Source organism: Pelecanus crispus, chromosome 4, assembly GCF_030463565.1.
Source record: "Pelecanus crispus isolate bPelCri1 chromosome 4, bPelCri1.pri, whole genome shotgun sequence".
Taxonomy (NCBI): Eukaryota; Metazoa; Chordata; class Aves; order Pelecaniformes; family Pelecanidae; genus Pelecanus; species Pelecanus crispus.
In genome coordinates, this window is record NC_134646.1 from 15,116,345 (window position 1) to 15,140,632 (window position 24,288).

The 24,288-nt window shown below is 38.5% G+C and overlaps 1 protein-coding gene across 7 annotated transcripts in view; it reads right to left on the reverse strand.

The window, feature by feature from the left end:
- Positions 1–2,887: 2,887 nt before the first annotated feature.
- INPP4B (inositol polyphosphate-4-phosphatase type II B) overlaps positions 2,888–24,288 on the reverse strand; it is a 292,966-nt gene continuing 271,565 nt past the window's right edge. For 5 of the 7 annotated variants that reach the window (XM_075709899.1, XM_075709900.1, XM_009488861.2 and 2 more), the window contains one exon: positions 2,888–3,053. In XM_075709899.1, the coding sequence (XP_075566014.1) occupies positions 2,921–3,053 (133 nt within the window). In that variant the 3' untranslated portion in view covers positions 2,888–2,920. Of the gene's footprint in view, positions 3,054–4,309; positions 4,485–24,288 lie in introns of those variants that run through there. The other 2 variants (XM_075709897.1, XM_075709895.1) reach the window with 2 other exon arrangements.

A 24,288-nucleotide genomic window follows, 5' to 3' on the forward strand; every position in this document is an offset into this window, starting at 1 on the left:
ACGTACTCCAAGTAACATAACTATCAACTTGCAGCAAAATCCCCTTTCTTTCTTCCTGAAAGGCAAACCAGAAAAAACCACCAGTTTTCAATCCACGCTTAGCTGACAGCTCAGTTTTGGTGGCACAGCCTTTGCCTATATGGACTGCAGGAGCCCACAGCTGGCAATGACCAAACAAGGAAACATTTGAGCCTGTTTCAGTACTGAAGCAACGAGGCTCTTCTGCAAGACTTGGAACCGTGTCAGCAGGTTTTACAAGGGTCTTGTGACCTACAAAAAGATGTTCCAACCAAAAAATTGGCTTGAAAATGTTCAGCCTTATTTAGCACAAAACCCAGCCTAATCTTCTGTAATAGCCCAAGTCCAATGAAGCTTCACTGCAGCACACTGATGTGGGTTTTGGGTTTTTTTTCTTAATTATCTTTAACAAATAACAGATTTAATTTCACAAGAACATGCTGGGAGTGGCTGTTAAAACAAGAACAGTAGTAATCCGATGCCTTTTTTTCCCCCCCCCCTCCAAAAACATGGCTTCAGTGTGGAAAACGTCTTAAACGTAAAGGTAATATGATTGTCACAGTGGCAATTTAGAACCCAAGTGGGATTAAAATGCTGAGGCAAGATCTTGAAAGACTGTTTTCCTGATAAGAAGGAAATCTATAGAATTTCATATTTTGAACTTGACAGAATGCCCATGGGACTAAGATAAAGAACGATAAGAACCTATAGTACCCACCAGCGAATACCATCCCCACATAGACTTTTACAGATTGTTTCAGAATTACTGTAGGAAGGCCAGCATTCTCTATTGTACCTCTGTGGGATTATTTCCAGAGATGCATGAGGAATTTATCGCTATTTCTAAAGTGTACGTGTAGGGGTTTTTTAAGCTAATAATAAACATGGCCAGATAGTGAGGGCTAGTGTGGTGGTCTGACAGAACAAAACATGACTTTCCTGGGAAGATTTATGTTCCCTAAATCCACAAAAAAGTTTTGTACAGATCAGCTATGCTATAGTTAGAGACCCAAGCACAAGTTTATGCACACGTCCACCCACCCAATGAGTATAGTGCCTGCTTCTACTGGTACATGACAGGAAAAAATCAAGGCATTATATTCTCATCTGCCTGAGCTTTTCTATGATGCAATGCCAGCTCTTCTGACATCTGTCATTGAAGTAATACATTCCAGAAAAACAAAGCAGTCATTCATGATAGCACATTATATAACAGAAAAAAAAAAAACCAACAAATGCACCAAAATATTATTTAAATGACCTGCTTTACTTTGGAAAAAAGTTCCAATTAGTTAGGCAAATATATTGCATAGGTGAATTCCTGGCTTCACTGAAGTCAATGAATATTGGAATGAGGATCTCCTCCTGACGTTCTCCTACAAGCCCCAAAGCCTGATCTTGCAAATATACAAGATGGGTTTAATTTTATTCACATGATAGATCATTTCCATGTAATCACCCAATTAAAGTTTGCAGAATCAGGCTCTTAAATATGTATTTTTACTAGTCTAGTTACAGATTTATACTAGTCTAGTTACAGATTTATACCTAGTAATGGGCATTAATAGATTGAAAACAACGAATTATAACTCACAGTGCATCAAGATTTCTTTGACTTCCATAGGAGCAAGCAAACATTAACTTATCCATGGCAGTTACGATTTCCTACAGATACTCAAATTCCCAGTGCAGTTTCATTAGGATAAAATTTGCACACTTCTGCTTTAGACATTTTTTTCCTCAAAATGAATGCATTACATAAAGGTCAGTAACCAGTGAATAGTTGGTTTTTTTTTAATTGTATTTCTCTCTGGGAGGCAGAAGGCAGCAATAAATAGATACAATTAGAAAACACAAATATTCTTTGCAAGACAAATTTCAGGACTAACACATGCTGGCAGAAGCATTAAAATTCATTTTTAAAGCCAATAGTTCCTCATCCTTGAGTGTCTACATGCAGCATTACAAATTTGATATAAATCAGCTGCTGTGGCTAACTAGTGCTAATACAGCAGGTTACTCATAATTATAACATTTATCTTAGGCTCTGTAAAAACATACATGTTTTTATAGCCTAAAGATTCATTAACTCCTGTATATACAACTCATTTTCCCTACCACTAAAGAAAATTTAGTTTTAAGGGTTTACAGTAAACGGGAACATGACAGGTCAAATTCAGGTCACCTTACTTGAAGAATTAATCCCCCTAATTTCAGTGTGATTTATGTGAAAGTGAAATAAGTGGTATTTGGCTGTGGTACAGAAAGCCAAGAGTGATACATCCAAATGAACTGCAAGGAATCAGAATGGAATTACTGAAATTACAGGCTGTAATTACTAAAAATGTATTATGAAGTTACCATGCTTATGTAAAGAAGCTAAATGTAATTACCAAAATTATATTTAGCCCAGGTATTAACATTAGTATCTTTCCTAAACACTTCTGTGAAGGATTTAATCATTAGTGATCAAGATCTCAGTGCTACGCCGGTTCCAGAAAACACTCTGTCCAGCAGAAGAGACTCCTTAAATCAAATCTCAGGTTTGGCTCCAAGTCAGAATGCCACCTTCCAGATTGCTAACCTCAGTTCCTATAGCAAATGACGTTTCCCTTTTTAATCTTCGATCAAACGACCCAAAAAACTAATTCCAGCTGGCTTATGAGTCATACTAATCTTCAACTTCACAAAGAAAAGTTGAATATGTTTGGTTTTGAGAATATTCAGTCCATTGCTTTTTATTTCATGATGACTAACTGGAGTTATTTTAATGTAAAATGATAAAACCTAATAAAAATAACACCTCAACTGGTTACACATTCCCAATAAGTAAGTCATAAACAGTGATTTTTATATTCACTAGTTAGCGTGATCTATGTTCCTGATTACATTTTTGTTAAACTTAGGTGTCAGCTTTTCCATATGTCCCCTCTGGAGGTCTGTAGTACTTTGGGAAAGCCATCAGCTGTATCATGTTGAATGCATACTTTCTGCATTTGACATTCTTCAGTACATTCTCTATGCGGCATCCTTCTCTAGTGAAAGGGGGAAAAAGTACAACTTCATGAAACACAGAATAAATAAATATGCTTTATTTGTTCATTGCAGAGTTTCAGCAACAGTTGAAGTAAAAATAACAAAGATTCAACTCTACATTTTTGTTTTCCACAAGTGATGATACATCTTACAAAGTTAAATCCAAGGCCAGGCCCAGTACAGTTATTGCCCTCAGAAATAGGTGATGAGACTTTTTCCCCCCTAATATATTTGCCCTTGAGGTTTAAAGTTTAATTAAAAAAAATTAAATACTCTAATGATACATTTTTTTCTAATTCCAGAAATATATTTGCCTTTTAAATCTTCTCATACTTTTTTCAAATTGTTTACTATATGTGCAAGAGTACACATTGCCCTAAAAATTAGTATTCTAGGAATAAGGCATTTTATTAAGTCTGGCCCTAGAGATTTGTGAAGGAAAGTTTCATCTCTGCTTCATTTCCCGCATGTTCGGCTTTGCAATGAAAAGGGGAAAAAAAAAAAAAAAAAAAAAAAAAAGAAAAAAGGAGAGAATGGCTTTTCAAACAGCCCAATCCAACTCTCTGCTTCATAAAGGAAGGATGTTTGTTCACATACAGTACAAAAGTCACACAAGTGCCAAAGTGGTGCATCAAGACATTAACAGGACTTTGTTAAAAAGAATATAAAAGTATCTTGAAAGCAAAAGCAACTAAAGGAACACTTACAAACAGGTTAATTTCATTACAAAACAGAACTTACTCTATTCCATTTAGTTACTTGACAGAAAAGGGTTAGTTGTAGCAAAGTAATAATCATTTGTTAAACAAAAAAGATCCATCAGCAATGAAAATAACACAATGAAAGCTAAGTCTCACAAACCACCACCCTGTAATATTTGTCTAGGGGTTAGTTTGTGCTGTGCAAATTCATTTTTAACTTTTTTTTGTCAGATTAATTACTCTGGAAAGAGGGGTTCAAGCATTCAGGATTCCACACCTTCTTGTATACAGTGACAGCATTGTAAGTGGGCTTTCTTCGAGCTAATTACAGTGGGAAAGCTTTACCATGAACAGAAAGAGCAAATCAATTCACTCAATGCATAGTATACTTCTTAGAGTTCAGAAAAAAATAACAAAAACATAGTACATTTCAGATATTTGTATCTTAAAGATGAATCCTTGGGGTCTGAGATTGTAGAAATATTACAGCATAATTCCTTTTTCTAAAGTTAGTTTGTTGCTGTTTGTAGAAAAGAAAGGAACACAAGTGAAGTTTATTGATATTTGGCTAGTAGCAAAGCAAGACTTAAAATAAGCCACACAACCAGCAAGTGTGAGCTGACAAGCAGCAAGGCGACAGGATAGAAGTGTCGAGAAGTTGGCTTGTTATCAGTTAGACAGCCTGTTTCGGGATCATCCGATTCATTCAGTGCTCCCTGGATTTGTCTGCTGTTAAACAGGGGAAGTTAGGAACAAATAGAACAGCGTTTAAACAGCAAAGAAAGCCAACACGTAGGTATTTTGACAAAGAGAAACTATATTGCCATTTTGATGAAATAGATTTATGCTAAGTACTTCCAATATATTTATTGTGTTCTATAGCTGACCTGGGAAGCACACTGACTAGGTGGCTAATATGTTATTAAGCCTGATAGATGCCTCGGAGTAGTATTCACAAGTTAACATTAAATGACTTATGAGATGAACTAGACTATCACTAAAATGGACACACACACCAAACAGAAATGAAATAAGGAAGTTAAAAAAATAGTTAAGGAAGCAAAGAAAAAAAGATCACGAATATGTCACAATGCAACACTGACAAAATAGCGTCTCCATGGTGTTCAGTCCTGCTTCACTATCTATTAGGAAATATATAGGCAGAAATAGAAACGACACATGCTATTTTTTAAAATAATTAACAACTATTCTAAAATAGTTTTGAATGATGGCAAATTCACTTCTTCAAGAATTCGTCAGTGCTGGTGACTCAGTTTTGAAGTCAACAGCAGTTCTTTTTATTTAAAGGCTCACATATACATTCCTGTAAGAAAATTACTCGTACCTTGTTCAGTCAACTCAGATAGGAACTAGTGTGCTTAGAGCGAAGTTCTTCTGAATCACTTTGAGTTGTGTGGTCGCTTTCCTACCAGAGCAGCAGGGATACTTTCAAATCACTGCCAATCTTTTCTATTGTACTCCCGGTAGCTTCTGTACAAGCAGAATTATGCATACTACAACTATACCTCTTCAATCCCTCTGAACTTAACTTTATTTGCATACACTCAGGAGTCCTGTTTATGGACTTCCTTTGGGCAGTAAGGACTGATAAGATTTTTATTTTTCTATTTACTATGAATATTCTGGGATGAAAAGATAACTCACCATTTTTCTCTATGGACTTAAGAATATCCGTATATATCAGATTACAACACAGTGCTTTTTCAGAAGCACATGTCCCAGGTATGCTATTTTTTCAAGAAAGAAAATGCTGGCAGACCATAAAGAGGCTGTAGGGCAGTACAGGTAATATCACACAGCCCCAGGTAAAACGAGAATGGTACATTGAAGACAGCAGCAGTCACTTCATCTTACAGAAAGCCTGCCTTTCTGACTCATGTGTTAAAGGGCAATGTTGAGTTTCTTGAGCCTGGGGAGCAAGAGAGGTGCAAGAACTGAATTTACAGGTGGGATCCTAGGAAAGGGGCTGATCAAAACCATTCCTTGCACAATTTTCCTTTTAAAGAAGCCTTCTATAGCAAGTTGTTAATTTCTTTCTTTTCTTTGAACACTCAATCTGTATGTTACACCAATAAAGAGGACAACCTATACTATTTTAAATAGCAAAATAAAAGATAAGAAATGAAATCCCTAATATTTGAATCTAGGTCAAAGCAACTACTGGTGTCAGCGTGTCTGCTGCTTTTGGTGTAGAGTTTTCAAGTGTCTGTGGATAGGACTTGGACAGAACTCAAACAGTATTTTAGACAAAATCCTCTCAGAAACCTTCAAGGAACAAAGCTAACTATGCTATGCTAATTTTGTCAACACGTTGGCTAAACACTGAAATAAATAATTCTGTATTCTGTATCACACCACTCCAGTTAACGCCTTTGTCCTAGGGTCCACCCCCAGAACTTCCTCCTCTTCTCAGTGATAACGTTGCCATTTGCGATCAGTTGTGAGGACTAAATGTATTGCTCTCTGTTAATTTTCTCCTTTATCATGTATTTCTGCGTACTTTTAAAAACATGCTGCTTGCTGGTTTTCCTTTTCCTTTCTTAATGTCTACAGGATCCCACAAGTCTGCCTCTTTGACCCTTTTGCACTATCCCCTCACCCCTTTTCTACTGTTTCAAGGTGAGCCTGCTGGTTTCCGCTTACCCCCATTATGCCCACAATTGAGAGCTGTAGCTCAGCCCCCATAGTCCCATCTATTCCTTCCCAGCCACAAAGCCCAGGTGCTTTTGGACTGTCCTTCGGGTGCCTTCCATCACAGACTTCATACGTGCGCCTACGGCAGAGCGGATGCAAGGACCAAACTCTCTTTTTTTCTGAAAAGATCCATCTAGGCAGCAGCAAAGTTCAGCTTTTAGTAAGTTTGCACAGCCACTGCATTAGACACTGTTAGGTACTTCATTCTGGAGAGCCTTAGAACAAACTATTGGCATGCAAAGCTAAGCAGGCTGACTTACACGCTTGCAGGTTGTCCCTACAGGGATGAACCCTCCTGCTTCTGTGGTGTGCTTTATTCTGTTTTGCTCCGTATCTCATTGACAGTGTGACTGTCTTTTATCTATGTTGCTACAAGTCCCATTAGCATCAGTGAGATTTATGCAGATGTAATGATGGAAATACAGATAAAAGCCATATGTTCTTTTTTTTTTTTCAATAGAGAAGCCTAGAGTACATTTGTTGTTTGATATGCTGAAAAGAATCATCAGTGTCTTTCAATATAAAAAGTCCCATCTTCCCCCCAGGAAAACCACAGTGAACAGCTGATGCACAGGGACTTCTGTTTCACAAATTAGTCACATCATTCCCTACATGATTCAATAAGACATGCCCAAAATAGAGCAAGAAGATCCAACTCCATTATTAGCTACCTAAGAACAGGCTGAGCAGAATACCCAAACATGCTTTTAATTTAAGAGGAATATTTGATCACGGTCAGATGCCTTGCTAAGCTCAGCTAATACTTTTCAATGCACTGCAGTGACAATGTCTTCTAACACATCTTAAAGTGTTCTCCGGAGTAACTAATGTATCTAGTTAAACAAAGTGATGCCCTACACTCAGCTGTCAGCAATGTGACAACACTGCTTCCCCTGGCTCATCAAAACCCGTAGAAGTTTTACTGCAAACAGCACGAATCCAGCTGGTGCCCTGTCAGCTGGATTTATCTGGCTTCTGACTGATGCTCAGCACAACCAGAATAGAGTGATATCTGTCCCTATTATGGTGTGAAGGTATAGCCATAGTTTTGGATGTTCTCTCCATCACAAGCCATACTCTAACAGCTCTGAACTCACTCCAAAGGGAAGGAAGAAGACTCCCAAAATATCCAGCAAGTTTTTATTTCACACACACACACACACACACACAGAGTTTTAAGAGGAATAGTGAAAGCTTCTAAATCCATAGCATCTGGGGTCACAAACAGCTCTCTAACCTATAGTACTATTTTTATTCATTTACTTTCAAATTATTCATTTGAGGCTTACAACATAGCACAAATACATCATAACAGCCAAGGGTGCTGTAAGTTTAATGACAATATAACCATTTCAGTCTGCCTCCTATCTCACTTGGTGTTTTATCATCTCCAACTCCTATTGGGATAATGCTGCATGCCTATCAAATGAGACAAAGGCAGAACAGCAGGTATTTTCTGTTGTTCTTAAATTCAGATGATAAATTGTTTGAACCTCCAAGCAGTGGAGCAGAGACAGTGAAAATGATGTGAGGAAAAAGGAAGCCTCTCAAGAGTCCTTATAAAGTCAAGCACACATATGAGGGCACATTCTGGCTTTTGATTATCAGTCACACTGACATCCCTGCGAAAGGTTTTTGGAGGAGACGCATTTTAACACTTTGGGAAATATGCTTCTTTTGTTAGAACTTCCCCAGCTCCAGCTATTAACGATACAGGAAATGCTAAATTGTCCTAAAGCAGTGCTTCAGGTAGAACAGATATGCAGCTTTCTACCAACACAAGGATCCCGTGTGCTAGCAGTGACTTCAGTCCAAATTCATGTCTAATAGCACGCGTACTTTGGGGGAATTTTCCTTTTTTGCAGACAGACTCATGCAAGCAGTTTCTGGGCCTGCTGGGTTTTTCCTGTCAAAACTCCACTGCTGACACAGAAAAATGGCAAAAGTGTGATGCTTCTCTTTAATCCCATCCAACAATAGCAGCACAGACATTTCTTCAAATAGAAGGGATTGCTAACAGTTCTCGATCTTACACAATTTTGCTTACTTGCCTGGTTTTTTTTATTTAAGACTATCACAATCCAGAATTTTTAAGCAGCAGCTTCTCTAAAGAGTGTTTTCAGCCTTCTCAAAGATATTAAACAGAATACTGTCTGCTTGCCTTTTTAAAAGGAAAAAAAAAAAAAAAAGGTTTTGGAGTGAAAGCAGCTTAACTTCTACATTATATATGTTACTGTGATTCACTGAAATGCCTCAGAGGAGAATCAACTGTTTCAACATGCAGCACTACAGCTCTAGAAGGTAGCCTTAACTTTTTCAAAGGGAAAAGATGAGATCCTTGTAAACATCTCCTGGCCATTACGAAGATGCTGCACTATAACATCTAGAAGAATAAAATGTGATTCAGAAGGAAATAAATAGATCTCAGCCTAGTCCTGGAGGATTGCTGAATCAGAGCAGAACTCAGATAAAACATATAAAGGAATATTGGGCAACAACCCTTTATGTTGAAAGATAAAGTTGATACAATAAAACCTCTACCAATTTGTAAAAAAATAAAAAATGTTTCTGCATTGTTTCAAAATGGAAGATATAGGAGGGGAACCATCAGCGATATCTATATCAACAATCTTGACAATAATTATTTTTCAGATGCACATTGTTGTCAATAACTTAATTTTTTTTCCTCAAATCTAGATGGTATTAAATAAAGTCAAAGATGCTAGAAATCAATTTTTGCTGCTTATGTGATCCTACAGATCACAGTAGAGATCTACTCCGGCTCCAAACAAACAAGGTGCATTACTGAAATTGCTGAGCAGTCTCAGCTCTACCAACACTGATGAATTCAGCCAGTGATTTGGAGACAGATGTTATTTAAACACACACCAACAATACAAACAATCCAATATGTTTATCAAATTATCACACTAACCTCCCCCCTCTTTTTGTTTTACCTTTTGTACTGCAACTTTTTTCCCTATTCTTTTTGCTTTTGCCAGCATCCTCTATTTCCCTACCTTCTTCTCTCCCTTGTTTGGTTATAACACATTACTTTTACTCCTTTCTTCTCTCCCTTGTTTAGTTATAACACATTACTTTTCTAATGCCATTATTTAGGAAATACAAAGGAGAGCACATCATATAACATGAGGCTTGCCCACTGAGTTTGACCAAGCAGCAGATTCATGACGTAGTCATGATGACATGACACCTAGATCTTGAAAAACAGTTAATATACAGTAATTCAGTTCTTTGCGCTCAAAACTATAGCACTCTTCCTATGGGTTCCCAATCTGTCCAGAGAGAAAGATTCCATTTTGAGGAGCTGGCCAGAAATAGCAGGGTGCTGGAGGCTCAGCTATGGTCACAGTACAGATTTTAAACACCATTATGGGCAGGCCATAATGGTTCAGTAAAGAGCAACAGATTAATCAACACACTGCCTTGCAGTAATACTTAATAAGAGGGAAGGAGACATCTGGTTTCTGTGCACACAACCACGTTAAAGAGTAACCATGTGGTAAAACAGTAACATTGACAAAATTCATACAGTGGAAGGCATAATAAAAATAAACAAAACATTCCAGTTAGAATCACAACCCATTTTCCTCACTGCTGCTGTTAAGACACCTACATTAGCAGTTTAAACCCAGCCTCAGCAGTTCCCCGCTGCTGCAGCCAAACAGCAAAACCAAGTTCACGTCATGTGCCTACGTCCCCTTATCTGCCAAAAGCGATTGCTGACCGGAGGCCACCACATGGAACAGTCCCTTGGTTGTGCCAACTCCCAAACTACCCAGCAACCACCTAGGAGAGTGCTAAAATCAGCCAAAATTGTGCCAGGAAACATTTAATAATTTCACTGTATAAAATCACTGAGATCATGTCTTAGAAACATTCCCAAGTGGTTTTTAATTTACAAGTATGGGCAAAGGCTTCAAGTCCTGCAAAGTCATTCTGGTAACCGTGTGAGAGATTAGCTTCAGAACTGAAAAGTGATGGGTTTGCAGGAGAGATTCTTCTTTACCTGTCAAGACAGCCGACTGGTTTTTGAAACATGATTTTCACCTCTATTATATTCCAAGCAAAAGATTTGCTGTTTCATTCTACTATTTACCAACACTGCTGTGCAGTATTATACATCAGTTCTACAAAGGTTTCTCTTTTTATCAAAAAATATGGTTCTAATAATCTTCCCAGACACTCTTCTGTAAAGTATTAGGATTACATACATGAGAAATTCTTAGGACAAAACTGCAAAAATCTTTCCTGACAAACTTCTCTTGCAAAGTTTGAAATTCAGTCCAACGTGCAACCCATATTAAAGCAAATGTGACCTATGTCTTTGTGCAGGAAAATAACCAAAGAGAAAACCATAACCAACCCATAAGCCAAATCTCAGGTTTCTTAGTGATCTGAGCATGTATGAAATGATGACGACTACATCCCTCAAGTAAGTTCTGAAAATACAAGACATTTCCCTTCCATAAGGTTATGGCACTAGCATTATGGCTAGTGAGTCACACTTATTTCCAGCCTGCTTCTGTCATAGCACGGGATTTTTACTGAGGATGTGACTGTACATTTAGCTCGCATAGCACAGTGAAACCTAAATCCAAGATAAATTCTCTCTTTCATATATCTAATCAGATTTTAAATACTTTCTGTTGACCATGAAAAATCTTCATGAATCATCCCTTTTCTTTTGGCAAAGATTCTTTTTTAGCTTTTTTTTCCCCCATGGTGAGGACAAGTGGCAAAGCTGATTTAAGAGGCAGAAAAGGCTTGCTGTACAGCTAAAGAGTCATGCATGAAGAACGATGCTTAAAATCTGACATTAATTTCTAGATGTTCAAATCTATGGGCAGGATGACAAAATTAAGGTCAGAAAGAACTGTTGGTGTAAACAAAGGATCACTTAATCTATGTTGCATTTGTAATTCGGCTTATTTTAAGTGAGGCGGGTGTTGAACAGCAATGAGTATAAATTTGAATATTGTAACTTAGTGTTTTATACCTGCAACCTCAGCTTGAGATATACAAAAGCAGGAACATGACAGCTTCTGATTAATGACACCAATTCACATAATCTCTTCATGGGATTAACCCATGTGTGAGTCATAATATAAATCACAGGAAAGATCTGAAAACCACTCTTCCATTTCAAGTAAATAATGCCAGTTCGTTAATTACTCTCAGCCAACATACCGATACTGTTTTTTTAAAACACATTAACAGTTTGAGATCTGATCTGTTCTGATCTCAGCCATTCTTTGAGTGCTAGTACCACACACAGTACATGGCTGTATTTATGCAAGGGGAGTTAGTGCACATGTAGATTCCCTGATAATGAAAAATGCACCTAAACCTGATTTTAGCTGGTGCACAGGTGCTGGTACCAGGAGCACTAAACGCAGCAAAGAAAGCTCCCCTACTTAGGCTAGGCAGGTGGCTAACCAAAATGACCTACCCAAAAATGCATAGGCTGGGATGCAGACTGTAGCAATCTGGAGACTGCACCCCAACCGTCCTATCCATAAACCACCTTCTCTTTAGTTTAGCAGGTTGGTTTTAGTCATAACTAAGACAGTTTTATAAAATGGAAGCAACATCCTATTTGAGCCCCAAACGCACTAGGCTTTCCACCCACTTCCTTCAGAGCACATGACAGGGCTGGGCTGAAATTCTCATGAAATGCCCTGAAAGCATTTGCTGTCCTTTCTGGTAATAGCTAATATTTAGAGACTTTGAAGAACAAATGCTTTCTATGAGAAAATAAGAGAGTGGATGCGACTGTTTTCTCTTCACTTGTTTTGTTTTAGCATCTATTTAGAAGATGGCCAAAGCTCTTTGGAGCCTGTTCTCAGAAGGAAGTACTTTTCTTCCCCAAGTACCAAGGAGGAGGACTGAAGCTGAAATCTTGTAAACAATATTATTTGTATATTTTACAAGCCTCTTCTCTTTGTTTGTTGTAACTACTCACATTTGTAAGGAAATTTTTATGTCAGATGCTGCTGCAGGTTTCTCAGTAAGTTTCAGACACAGTCCTTCAGTTCCCTTCATCATATCTCAAAAAGTGAATATTAGCATAGACTATCACTTTTTAAGTGAAAAAAGCACTGCACTGATGGGGAGAGTGAAGAGATGAAAACCCATACAGTTTTGCTCCTACAATTTCCAGAAAAAATGACCTTTTGAAGATTTGAGATCACTATAAAGATTCGATAAGCAGCGTATTTACCTCCTGCATCCCTAAGCCTTTGCTAGCAGCAAGGAGTAAACAAACAAATTATAACACAGGGGCAAATATCTTCCTCTGTGTAATAACGCTACATTTTCCTTGCTGTTGCAAAGAAATGAAGGACGTTGTTTGGCTCAGTGCAGTCACAGTAATTCACAGTTTGCCAAAGATAAAGATGCAGCTCTCAGGATATGCTCTATGAACTACATTCAGGACTCCCTGAACAGAAAAAGTATTGCATAATGATGAGGTAAGTCACTGGCAGGTCAAAAAAAATGCTAATTTACTTGTTGACCTGGACTGAACTATCAGATACATACTATTTTTTTAAAATCAGGTTTTTTTCTGTATTGCAAGACTGTATTGTCTCACAGACACAACCAGTAGTGAGGAAACTCCCTCACCAGAGTTATCACTACAATGCCTTGGGAACTGCAGCTTGCCAAAAGCTACAGAAATCTGCCAATTCCTGCAACTTTGGAGTCACTGGGATAGAGATATGTAAAGAATAAATGTCCCCAAGCACATCTGCAGCAAGCTGCATGTGGAAGCGCAAAGCAGTACCTCAGTGGGGCTTTCCACTTACAACATCACTTACAAGTAAGCACAAGTACACTATTTTAAAAATGCTTATAACTGGGGAAAAGAGGGAGTTTTGCTATGAAAGTTCCAAAACTTGTAACATAAAATTGGAAACATCCAAGATTTTGTGGAAAAACTTATCCACCTATAATCTACTATTATTTTCTTCTGAAGAAGCTGCAAGCCAGTAGCAATGTTTGAGTATTTCCTTCCTTTCTTCCTCAGGATGGGACACGGAAGGTAGCAGGAAGGTATAAATCTTCCCTCACTGAGATGGTGGAGAGTTATCTCTGTCTACAGTGCGTTTTTCTAGTCTGTTATGTACACTGCTTATTTTGCGTGCTGGAAGGAAAACAGTTTAAGAAACATTTCAGTAAGACATCATCTCACAGTGCTCCCACTTTAGATAAACACAGCACCAATTTTCCAGAAAACCCCTGTCTTTTGAAATAACTTCAGTGTCCCTAGAACACAACACTGAATGAGACTGTGCTGGGGGCAAGTTCAGCACCTCCTATTTTACACTCTCTTTGTAAGAATGCAGTTCTCAACCCAGTCAAGTCTGAGACACATTAATCCTGGCATTGGTCATGTTTCTGGTCATGCTTTTCTTTAATCACTAAGAAAAACAGGAACATTTATTCACATGCTTAAAGTGTTTGGCTTGAGTAACCGTGAGCCAGAGGCCAGGTGGTCAAACAGAAAAATGTGCAGTGCAGCCAAAAAGCACATAGGTTGTTAATTAGAAACACTTCATCCTCCCCAAATGCACATTACGATGGCAGGCCTTAAGGAAATCTGCGTCCCTTTTAATTTCTAATAAATGCTAATGCCCTTCAATTATCTTGTAACGTATCCCGCATTAACCTCACTGGGAATGATACTGCCTTTCTGGGCCCGGTGAGACGTGTCGGCATTCACAGTCCTCTCCAGCACTTGCTCATGCCCAATGAACTATGAAAAAGCGCAGACACCTACTCTAGTCTGAGCTGGCCGCTGCTCTCCTTGTCTTTTGGTTAACACTGCGTTTCTGTGGCTGTTGGACAGCACTTACAGGCTTCTAGTAACTAAGCAATTTCCCTTTTTAGCATACATTTACTGCACTGGTAAGAACACAGCAGAGACCAAGACTTTTAAACTGCTTAAATTATCCTCTGCCATGAACACAAATATATATGGACAGGTATGCAATGTTCTTTTTTAAGAGATCTCAACCATTCTCACTGTTTCACTCTCAATTAACCTTTACTAAAAACTAAATCAGCTTCACATCATCTCGCCAGAGCCCAGCCAACACATGGAAAGGATGCTGGAGTCATGCTCGTCTCATTTTATTAGTATTTAATTCTGTGTTAGTTAAAAATAAATTCTGTAATGTGCTATTAACGTGCTGCTACTGACAGCTTTAATAAAATCAATAAAACACAAAAACTGCAATTAAACAGCAAAAGTGATTTTTAAAAATTATCACTGCCAGGCTACAGGCATCTCTTGTTATCTCATTAATATACACAGGGGGCAGAGTTGGCTTGTGCACTGTTTATGTACCACTAGATTAATAATATCCTTCCTACTCTCTTACAGCATGGTTACAGCAAACAAGTAGCAGAAATGCTCTAAACTGTTTTTGTTCAGTTTTGCTCTTTGCATGAATACTTAAGGACGGCAGATATGAGATTCAAACAAAGCTAAAGGCACGTGAGTGCAGGCTAGCAATTGCACTTCTCAGATGAGTATGTACATCAGCACAGACAGAATGTTTGGTGCACGAGATAATAAATTACATTTTCCCAGGTACGGTACAGAGTAATGAAATATACGCCGAACACTGTAGAAATTTAACACATGATGATCTGTCCTAAGGTGGAATTACTCACAGCTGGAAATGGAAATTTCAGTGGAAAAACAACTGTTTTACATTAGCCCAATAATGTTCTTGAGTTCAGAATAATTAACAACTAAAGAAGTAACAGACAACCTGAGGGCAAGGAAAGAGTTATCTACCAAACATTTACTTCCCTAAAGAGGAGATTATTTAGAAAGCTTCCTCTCCTTCCCATTCATTCAAATGATTAGCTGCATATTTTTACTAAGGAATACTAGCTATAAATAAGTTCTTTTTGAAAAATAAATACATCAAATCACAGTGGTAGAAAAATTAGAACAAGTTACCGAAACACTGAAAAAGCTTTTGAAAAAACAACATCTACACATCTATCTATCTACCTAAAATGGCTAAATATTTGCAGAATTCACAGTGTTCCCAAAATTATGTAAGCTCAAGTAACTCTGTGTCCAGAAGAGCTACCAAATTAAAAAGTTTGTACATAAAAGTATATATAAAATATCAAAGCATGCAGTAGTTATTTTATCAAACAAACTAACCAGATAAACAAAGGAAGCAGCCCAAATATGGTAGTGGCTGAAGGTTAAACAGCAATCTAACAGTGCACTTTTAAATTCTTTTGGTTTTTTGCCTTCTTTTTTTTAAAAAAAACCCAACCAAACCAAACCCAAGCAATAACTTCTGGCTTCCCTGACCCCGTGATAATACATAAGTTGGTGTCTAGTGACAAATTTGTTTAAAACACAACAGGGAGTGTGCTGATGCCTGCAAAATCTTCCCCATGCTAAGTTTTGCCCTCCTCCCTTTATTTTACCTTCAGGTGTTTACTAGGATAACTACAAAATACACTTCCAAGATCTACTCCAAATCCTTCAGAAGGCAACACATCATATACTCCCTAACCCAGAGTGGCAAGTCTTCAGGTTCCAAATTTAGCAGCCCAGGCTTCCCATATGTCTACAGAACATCCACAAGATGATTCAGAGCCCCTAAATCAGGTAGTTAACCATCCTCCAAGGTGTGTACTGGGAACATGAATTCTTAACCCAGACATTCATACAGTAGGTATCTAAAGTTTTATGATAGAAACAGCTTGATTACAAGCATTGCACTGAATTCAACGGACTTTGGAAAAAAATTCTCCAATAGTTAATTGCCCAATATTCCCCCCCCGCCCCCATCTTTAGAGAACCTTATGATCTCCAGCCCATACTTGCGCTACCTGTACATCACTTACAAAATGAACCACACAAGCCTCGGATTTTCTTTCCGGCACCATAAATATGGTCGAACATGATGACTAAGAACATAAACTTTCAAGCTCACTTGACTACAGACTATTTTTAAAGGACAGTCTTGATTTTTCTCTGTAATGTGAATAAAAAAAAAGATTTATGAGCAAGCAATTGTCTGTTTTGGGCTATGTTACAATGTGGTACAGACCATTAAGCTTTGCAGCAAGATTAACTGTCTTTTTATTTCTCTTTCGGCATTTCGTACCCAATCGAGTATGGATAGCAAGTTTAAAGCTTTTATTTTTGCCATAAAAGATCATTTGACTTTTTCCTCTCCATTGTGATATGTATTTCATTTAATAAACTTCATAATTAAAAAAAACCCCTACTAAAAACACTTCTCTATTCAAGGATTACAATTCAGACGGGGTTCATTTAGTTCCATTAGTTTTAACATCTGTGTTTTAAGTTGCAGATAGCTTCAAAAGTAGCTGCTGAGGTAATACATTGCTTCATTTACAAAGGAAATTGGATGCTTAATGCATTTTGTAATGCAGTAATAAAAAAGTGGTAGTATTTGCATAAAGCAGCCCACCGTAATAGCAGGTGTTGGTCCTGTCTGGGAAAAGGTCTTTTGACTTCTGCTAGCCCAGCATGGGCTCATTATTCCATCTGGTTGTATACTATTGTAGAGATCAGTGAAGTCCACACTACAGAAAGCCACATTTGGGAAGGTTTGTGACCTCATCTGTGCCTAGAAAAGCCAAATGCATGGAGAGAGGATGCTTTTCAATTTAACTAATTGCGTGGACTGTTAGTGGAGAACAGACTGGCCCGAAAGGACCAGTCACAGCATCATAAAGATCTGCACTCCTTCTCGGAGACCTCCGATGGCAAATTTCTAGCCAGCGTTTGTTGGCGTAGCTCCTTTGACTTCGCTAGAGCTATTCCAGTTTTATTTCAGGTAAAGGCTGTTTGTGAATGACTATATTAAACGTATGTAGCACAAACCAATATTTTAGAAAAGACACACATGTCCAAATTCAAAGGATTTGAGGGAGGCGGTGGCTGTCATCACCACAGTACCCACTGGACAGCACAGCTGGGATTGTGAAACCCATTTGTGCGTTTTGCTTTCCAAATGGTTTTTATTGGTTTGATCATTCTCTGTTTCAGAGGATCAGTCTCTTTGTCTTACTAACTCATTATTTCCTAGAACTATCATATCATGATATGATTATCTTTTCTTTTGTACTTAGGTAGATCTGATTCAAACCTAAGAGCTGAATTCCAAATGTTGTTACTATATTAACTGTAACAGCACGCAAAGCAGAAAATTTCAGTGTTTAATCTGCTGAAGGGACAAACACTCTCGGAACAGAACCATGTCTGGAAAATACCTGTACTGTGTCCGAGTGCTTGTATAAGCATGCAGGAGACAATCAAAACCATGAGTTCAAGTTCATTACCACCTCATTTCAAATTTTACCTTGGAATTAAATTGAGACTGAAATGAGTTTTGTTATCCTTATTGTGCTGCATGGAGGAAGATTCTTTGTGACAGCAGGAAGAATGATTGCCTCTGGGACTGAAAACACAGAATTGGAGGTAGCTCTGTCACAAAATAATTTAAAAAAAAAATCAGCTAAGACTACAAATACCTCTCTAGACTACTGTGCTATGTGTTTGCTCAGCACCTTCTTAACAGTGAATACTTGGTGTCTGAAAGTGAGAAAAAGTATCCGATTTGAAAAATGCTAGTACACTCAAGTTTCATTATCCTCCCTGAAAGACCAAGGACAATGGCTCTAACACGTATACGAAGTGACCGCATTTTTCCAGCGCTTCTACCTCAGTAAAATCTTCACCTACAAACCAGTCTCTTCATCTGAAGATAAAGCCCCAGGGCAAGACAGAACACGAAGATCTCAAGTCTTCTAACTAAATTTTAATTGCCAGTCAAAGCATGCAAAACAAATCAGAAACCAGTGATACAGAAATAAAGTACTCTAAAAACTGTTTCTTGTGTTGTAAAAATATTTGTAAAGTTTGTAAGCCATTTTTAAAAATTCATTTCATTAAGTCACATAATAAAACAGCGACATGTGACAAAATGAAATGCACCAATTCCTACGTTTGTACGTTTTCTTTGACTATAATTATGTGTGTGCACATTATGCGCTATACCATACAGACCAACATACTTAGGAGACACAACTTTGCTGTATGCGATGTTGCCTTGTCAAGACACCACCAAAAGGTGATTTAAATCCTCCTTAGTCAGAAAGATATTTCATTGACTTTTAACCTACCAGATTAAAATTGTACAAATTACAGCCAGACAGACAAAATCCTTCATCACAAAAAATACTCTAATACTTTTGTAGAGCAAACTAAGCATGAAGTGTAAGGCCATATCCACCCTAAAGGCTTCATGAAACAATGTAATTTTCACTTCAAGAAAGAGCAGAAGGAAGTAAGCTGCAATGAGAACACAAGGCAGTATCTTACAGAATGCGGCAAGGCAGGTTAATGGGGGAAAACCTATCCTACAGAAGTAAAATGAATGCCTGTCTACTTGGTGGCACCTCTTGGGCCACTTCCACTGCACAAGAGGGAAAACAGCGTAGTAGCGTTCTTGCACGTACTAGCTCACTTTAAGAATGAATTCAAGTAGCATCTTCATGTGGCAAATGATGTTAATCTGTGTAACAGAAATGTCAAACTATATCTAAAGCAACTGACTACAAATTTGCTGATAATACCGTTGTAGCAGCAAATCTTTACAGAGAAAGAGGACATAGGGAGCAACCTTCTCCCCTAGGCAGCAACGCAGTAAGAAAGCAAGAGACGACTTCATTCAGTATGATGTTGAGGGAGGACTACCCGCCACCACTCAGGCAGTATACACACCAGTACAGCAGTGTCCAGGAGGGAAAGAGGCTTAAACCATGCAGGCAGCACTGCTGCATGTCAGCATGAACCCAAACAGCAAAAAGGAGTGGGAAAAGAGAATTATTAATGTGCAGAATAGTGAATGCTGGTAAGGCAATGAACCTTTTAAGCACTGGTATTGCATGTTCAAGTACAGCAACGCAACTTTTATTTAAAATAAACCAGACAATGAGAAGAGTCTCTGTTCAAGAAAAAGTAGATTCAGATTCAATTTCCAACAAAGGAAAGGACTGTGTGCTCATGAGTAAGTGACTTGACATCTCTGTACCACCTTTCTCCCATTGAAAAGTAAAAAAGATAGAAATGCATTTCTTTATCTCACCCTCAGCTTGTCAGTTATAAGCTTTTTGAGTCAAGAACATTTGACATTTAGAAGTGTTTGCACATCTGCTCAAATCTCAGCTCTTGACCTACCTCTAATACATTTAACTAGTGATTATTAAGTGAAAGGCATTTAGTACGTACGCAGCTTACCACATTAGAGGTTGCTACATAGGTGAGAAAGTGGAGAATACAATACAAATAAGAAGCGATAAGGTATTAGAAAGTGTTACTTTTTTTTTTTTTTTCCCCCAGGAAACAAACTCATGTTACATCTTTCTTACTATAAGATCCTAAATGAGAGAAAAGACATCTTAGAAATATCTAGCAACGTAAACTAGTAGCAACATATAAGTAGGACAGAGCACATTCTAAGTGCACACTGATGATAACAAGAGCAAACACTGAACATGTCAAAGACTTTTAAAAACTCATGAATAAATATTCTAACCAGTTACAACCAATATTATCAAAGCATGCTCTTCTGGAATTCCAGAATAAATTCATGGACCTTTGAGAATGGGATTTTATTGTAACTGCTTGTCTTTTAAAGGCACTGTGATGCTACTTTGATGATTTCAAAACCAGACAATAATGACTTTGATGGAGTGCCAGTTTAGCCATTTTTATTAGCTTTCCTGAGGCATTCAATGTAACAGCCATTTTATTAGCTGAAATAAACTTAGGACAGAGTTTAACCAAGACTCGCATGATCTAAGTGAGCTAAAAAAAAAGCGCCAAAACCCAAACAAAAAACCAAACCAAACCAGACCAAAAGTGTTATTTTTTTCTTTCCTGGCCGAAATGTATTATGAAAAACATTCCACAACAACCTACTGTGGACACTCCCATCTTCTGCTTATCACACCACCACAAGGCAGTTTGCTGGAAGTCGCTCAGCAAACCTTTCTGTTGCTGATTACTTTGTATTCTGTAGATGCTCCACTGTCAACAGTTATGAATGAGTTATAAATGGATTTAAACAAACAAACAAACAAAAAAATCAACAATTCCAGAGCAGTGAGGAGTGATTTTTGCAAGATGCATATAAATAACAACATTAATTTGACAGAAATTATACATTTTCATCAGACTTGCAAGTTTACCCAAGACACAAACTGTTAATCACATGATCCTAGAGCAAGGTCTTTCTTATAAATATGTGACTATGTGATCAGATTGCTCCTTAATTCTTTCTTTTTTTTTTTTTTTAGTAATCTAAACAAGTTCTTCATATGTGACAATGTTGACTGTTGACTGGGGTGGGTCTGAGGCTGAGGATAAACTGTTTGTTTTTTTAAAGCAAGGTGCAGCTCACTGATCCTACTACTGACAATAGTTAGCCGCTGACTTTTTAGTCTGTCTTTTATAGAAGCAAAGGTTACATGTTAGTGCTTGGTGTGAGGGGAAGGAAGATGCATCTCTCTATTCTTGCAACCTTTGGGCACATTGACCAAGTTCAGCTAAATTCAAATGAGAGATAAGAAACCTCAAAGATTATTATGTTCTCACCAGTGTAAGGAAATACACAGTCAAGCTGCAGAGAGACGCTGCCAAACCGGGAGGCTGTAACATGAAATTGAAGCTGCTTATACATCAGGAAACTCATATGATGAATGAGAGGGGTAGAAAGAAGAGGAGATTTCTTATAAATGCCCAAATGAGTTGGGCCTTAGACAATCGTTCCCCAAGAAAGTCTATAAGCCATGAAAGGATACAGAAAACTTCTAACCACCTTAAAAAGAGACACAAACCTGAACTCATACTCCTTCACTGAGCTAACTATATCAGCATGGTAAGCTTTAGTCCTGTCAATAACAGTATTTATATTAAAATTACACATTTGGAGTATTTCAGGAGTTATCAAATTAGCCCCCAAAAGTGCTACTTTCTCCTTTAAGTAATAAGAAAAAAAAGGCCACAAATAACTGATTCAAAAAAAGAACGATACCCCTAATACCACAATACTATGAAATCTTTTACACAAGGGTAAGTGAAGCTTCTGAGTACCACAGGCAGAGGTATCTCCTGCCTCATTAACAGGTAATCTAACTAGGAGGCTGGGTCATATACCCAAAATATTTCATCCCATGACAGAAGTTACAGGCAACAGTGATTCCCTTCCCACCTCTGACCTCCCTGGGCTATGGGACTTTAGCCTTGGCTAAGCCTTGCCTGGGATCCCAGGACCCTGGACAGGTAGAAACTCTGCTCTGGCACTTTCCTGGGGCATTAGGAGCACCTCCAACAGAGGAGAAAAGCCAGGTGCTTTTCCCACTGCTGGAAGACAATATGCACCTGGCAGCATCCAGGTTGGGGAGAGAAGATAAGCTGGCAGGGAAGTAAGTGCACAGCAGGGCACGAAAACAGCACTGCAGATGCACAGCCAAACCAGTGCCCAGTGATTTTGGCACTGGGTATGTTTTTAGAGTCACAATACAACTACAGTACCACGAAGTCCCAGGGTATTAGAAACCACTTTAACTGTTATAACAGTGCGAGTCAACTGTGGAGTGATTTGGCTGTGCATTTTGGCAGGACTCCAACCTTTCCTCTGCATTAACTTTCTTATAAACACATACTTCCTATTCACACAGACTATGGTAGCGGCATAGGCTATTAAGAACGCAAGTTCCCAAAATTATCTCCCAGATTGAATGATCCAGAGAACAGGATAGCAATATAATGCTGCTGGCTCTGCTACTGGGTGTAGTTCCAGCCAACTACAGATAACATCATGGAAGCAGGAAATCCGTAAGTACATAATAGTCCAAATGGAAACTCCTTCAGTTGCTCCAGTGCAAACAGCTACCAGGACTTGTACTGCAAGGAAACACTGAGAAACTTGTTGCTGCTAGGTACTCCAGTGAAAGTCTGCCAGCGGTTGCTGTAACGATGAGGACACATTTATGAAATGTCACTCACCAAATCAGAGCTGCCACAGAAAGTAACAACAAGAAACCACTACTAAAACTCACTCCTGAACTGAGCTGAGCAAGGCTACTGTCAAAGAAGTTCTTTAAAATACCATACACCAAGATGATACCGCAGGAGAGAAAGAAACAGGGAAACGCTCACTGGAAAGAAGAAGCAGAGCTGCAGACCAAAGGGGAGGGCGGGGGGAAGCAGGAAGCTTAGGGAAGAAAACTGGCACAGGGATGCTGGATGAGAAGATGATTATCTGAGTGGAGAACATTCCTACAAAAGAAACTAAATTGGATTAAGGGAGCCTAAACCGAGAGCAAAAATATACCTAGAAATGTCTCTGTTACCTGCTTTCTACATAAGCCAACTAGAGCTGTAGCCTGACACTGCATTATCTTTCTCCTGAAGAAACGCAGAATCTTCTATTACAAAACAACCTTTCCGGAATAGCAGCTAGTTTCTGTGTCCCCTCCAACTTCTCCACAGTCTGTACACGGCTGGGACTGCAGGAAGGAAGTTACGAGCCCTGCCTGCCCATGTTATATTATTCTGAGAAGAATATAGTTTTAGAGGCAAATAAATTCTTTAAGAGATTGGATCCGTGATAATTTTAACCAGCTATTGTATGCTATTACTACCCGCTTATTCTCATTTCCTGCTCCCTTCTTATCTAAATTTTAGACTTGGCAGTGTTGCTTTTCCTGAGAGGTTTAGCTGTATATGGCCAAAGCCATGGTAATTCAGCTGTGGCACACGGAATTTTAACAGATAATAAATATACACACAGGACTTTTCCTACACACTCTCTCAGAAAATCTTAATAGAAGTGAAATATAATAGGCAGAAACCTAGTATTACTCTGATGAGTATAACGCATCTAGTTTCTGATTTCAGGTAAGACCTAGTCTTTCATGGAAGTTCTGAATAAGCAATAGCATAAGCACTAAAGCACCAAATAAATGAGACAGTGAATGAAGTCTTCCATGGATGACTAGAAGAATCTCAAAAGTGAACACCAAAAACATTTTCAGATAATCTGACTGCTTGCATGCTAGATTTGCCTAACCATGGCAGGTGAAGTCCAGGAAAACTATGGTCCTGTAATCTGCTGTCATGGTTTAAGCCCAGCCAGCAGCTAAGCAACACGCAGCTGCTTACCCACTGCCCCTGCCCCGGTGGGATGGGGGAGAGAATCAGAAGAGTAAGAGTGAGAAACACTCCTGGGTTGAGATAAGAACAGTTTAATAATTGAAATAAAGTAAAATAGTGTGAGTAATAACAACAATGTAATAATAACATACAAAGCAAGTGATGCACAATGCAGTTGCTCACCACCCGCCGACCGATACCCAGCCAGTTCCTGAGCAGCGATCGCTGCTCCCTGGCCAGCCCCACCCAGTTTCTATACTGAGCATGACATCATATGGTATGGAATAGCCCTCTGGTCAGTTTGGATCAACTATTCTGGCTGTGCCCCCTCCCAGTTGCTTGTGTACCTGGCAGAGCATGGGAAGCTGAAAAGTCCTTGACTAGCATAAGCAGTACTCAGCAACAACTAAAACATCCGGGTGTTATCAACATTCTTCTCCTACTAAATCCAAACCACAGCACTATGCCTGCTACTAGGAAGAAAATTAACCCTATCCCAGCCAAAACCAGGACATCTACATATGACAAAAGTGACAGAAACACTTCACATTTGAAGAGCTT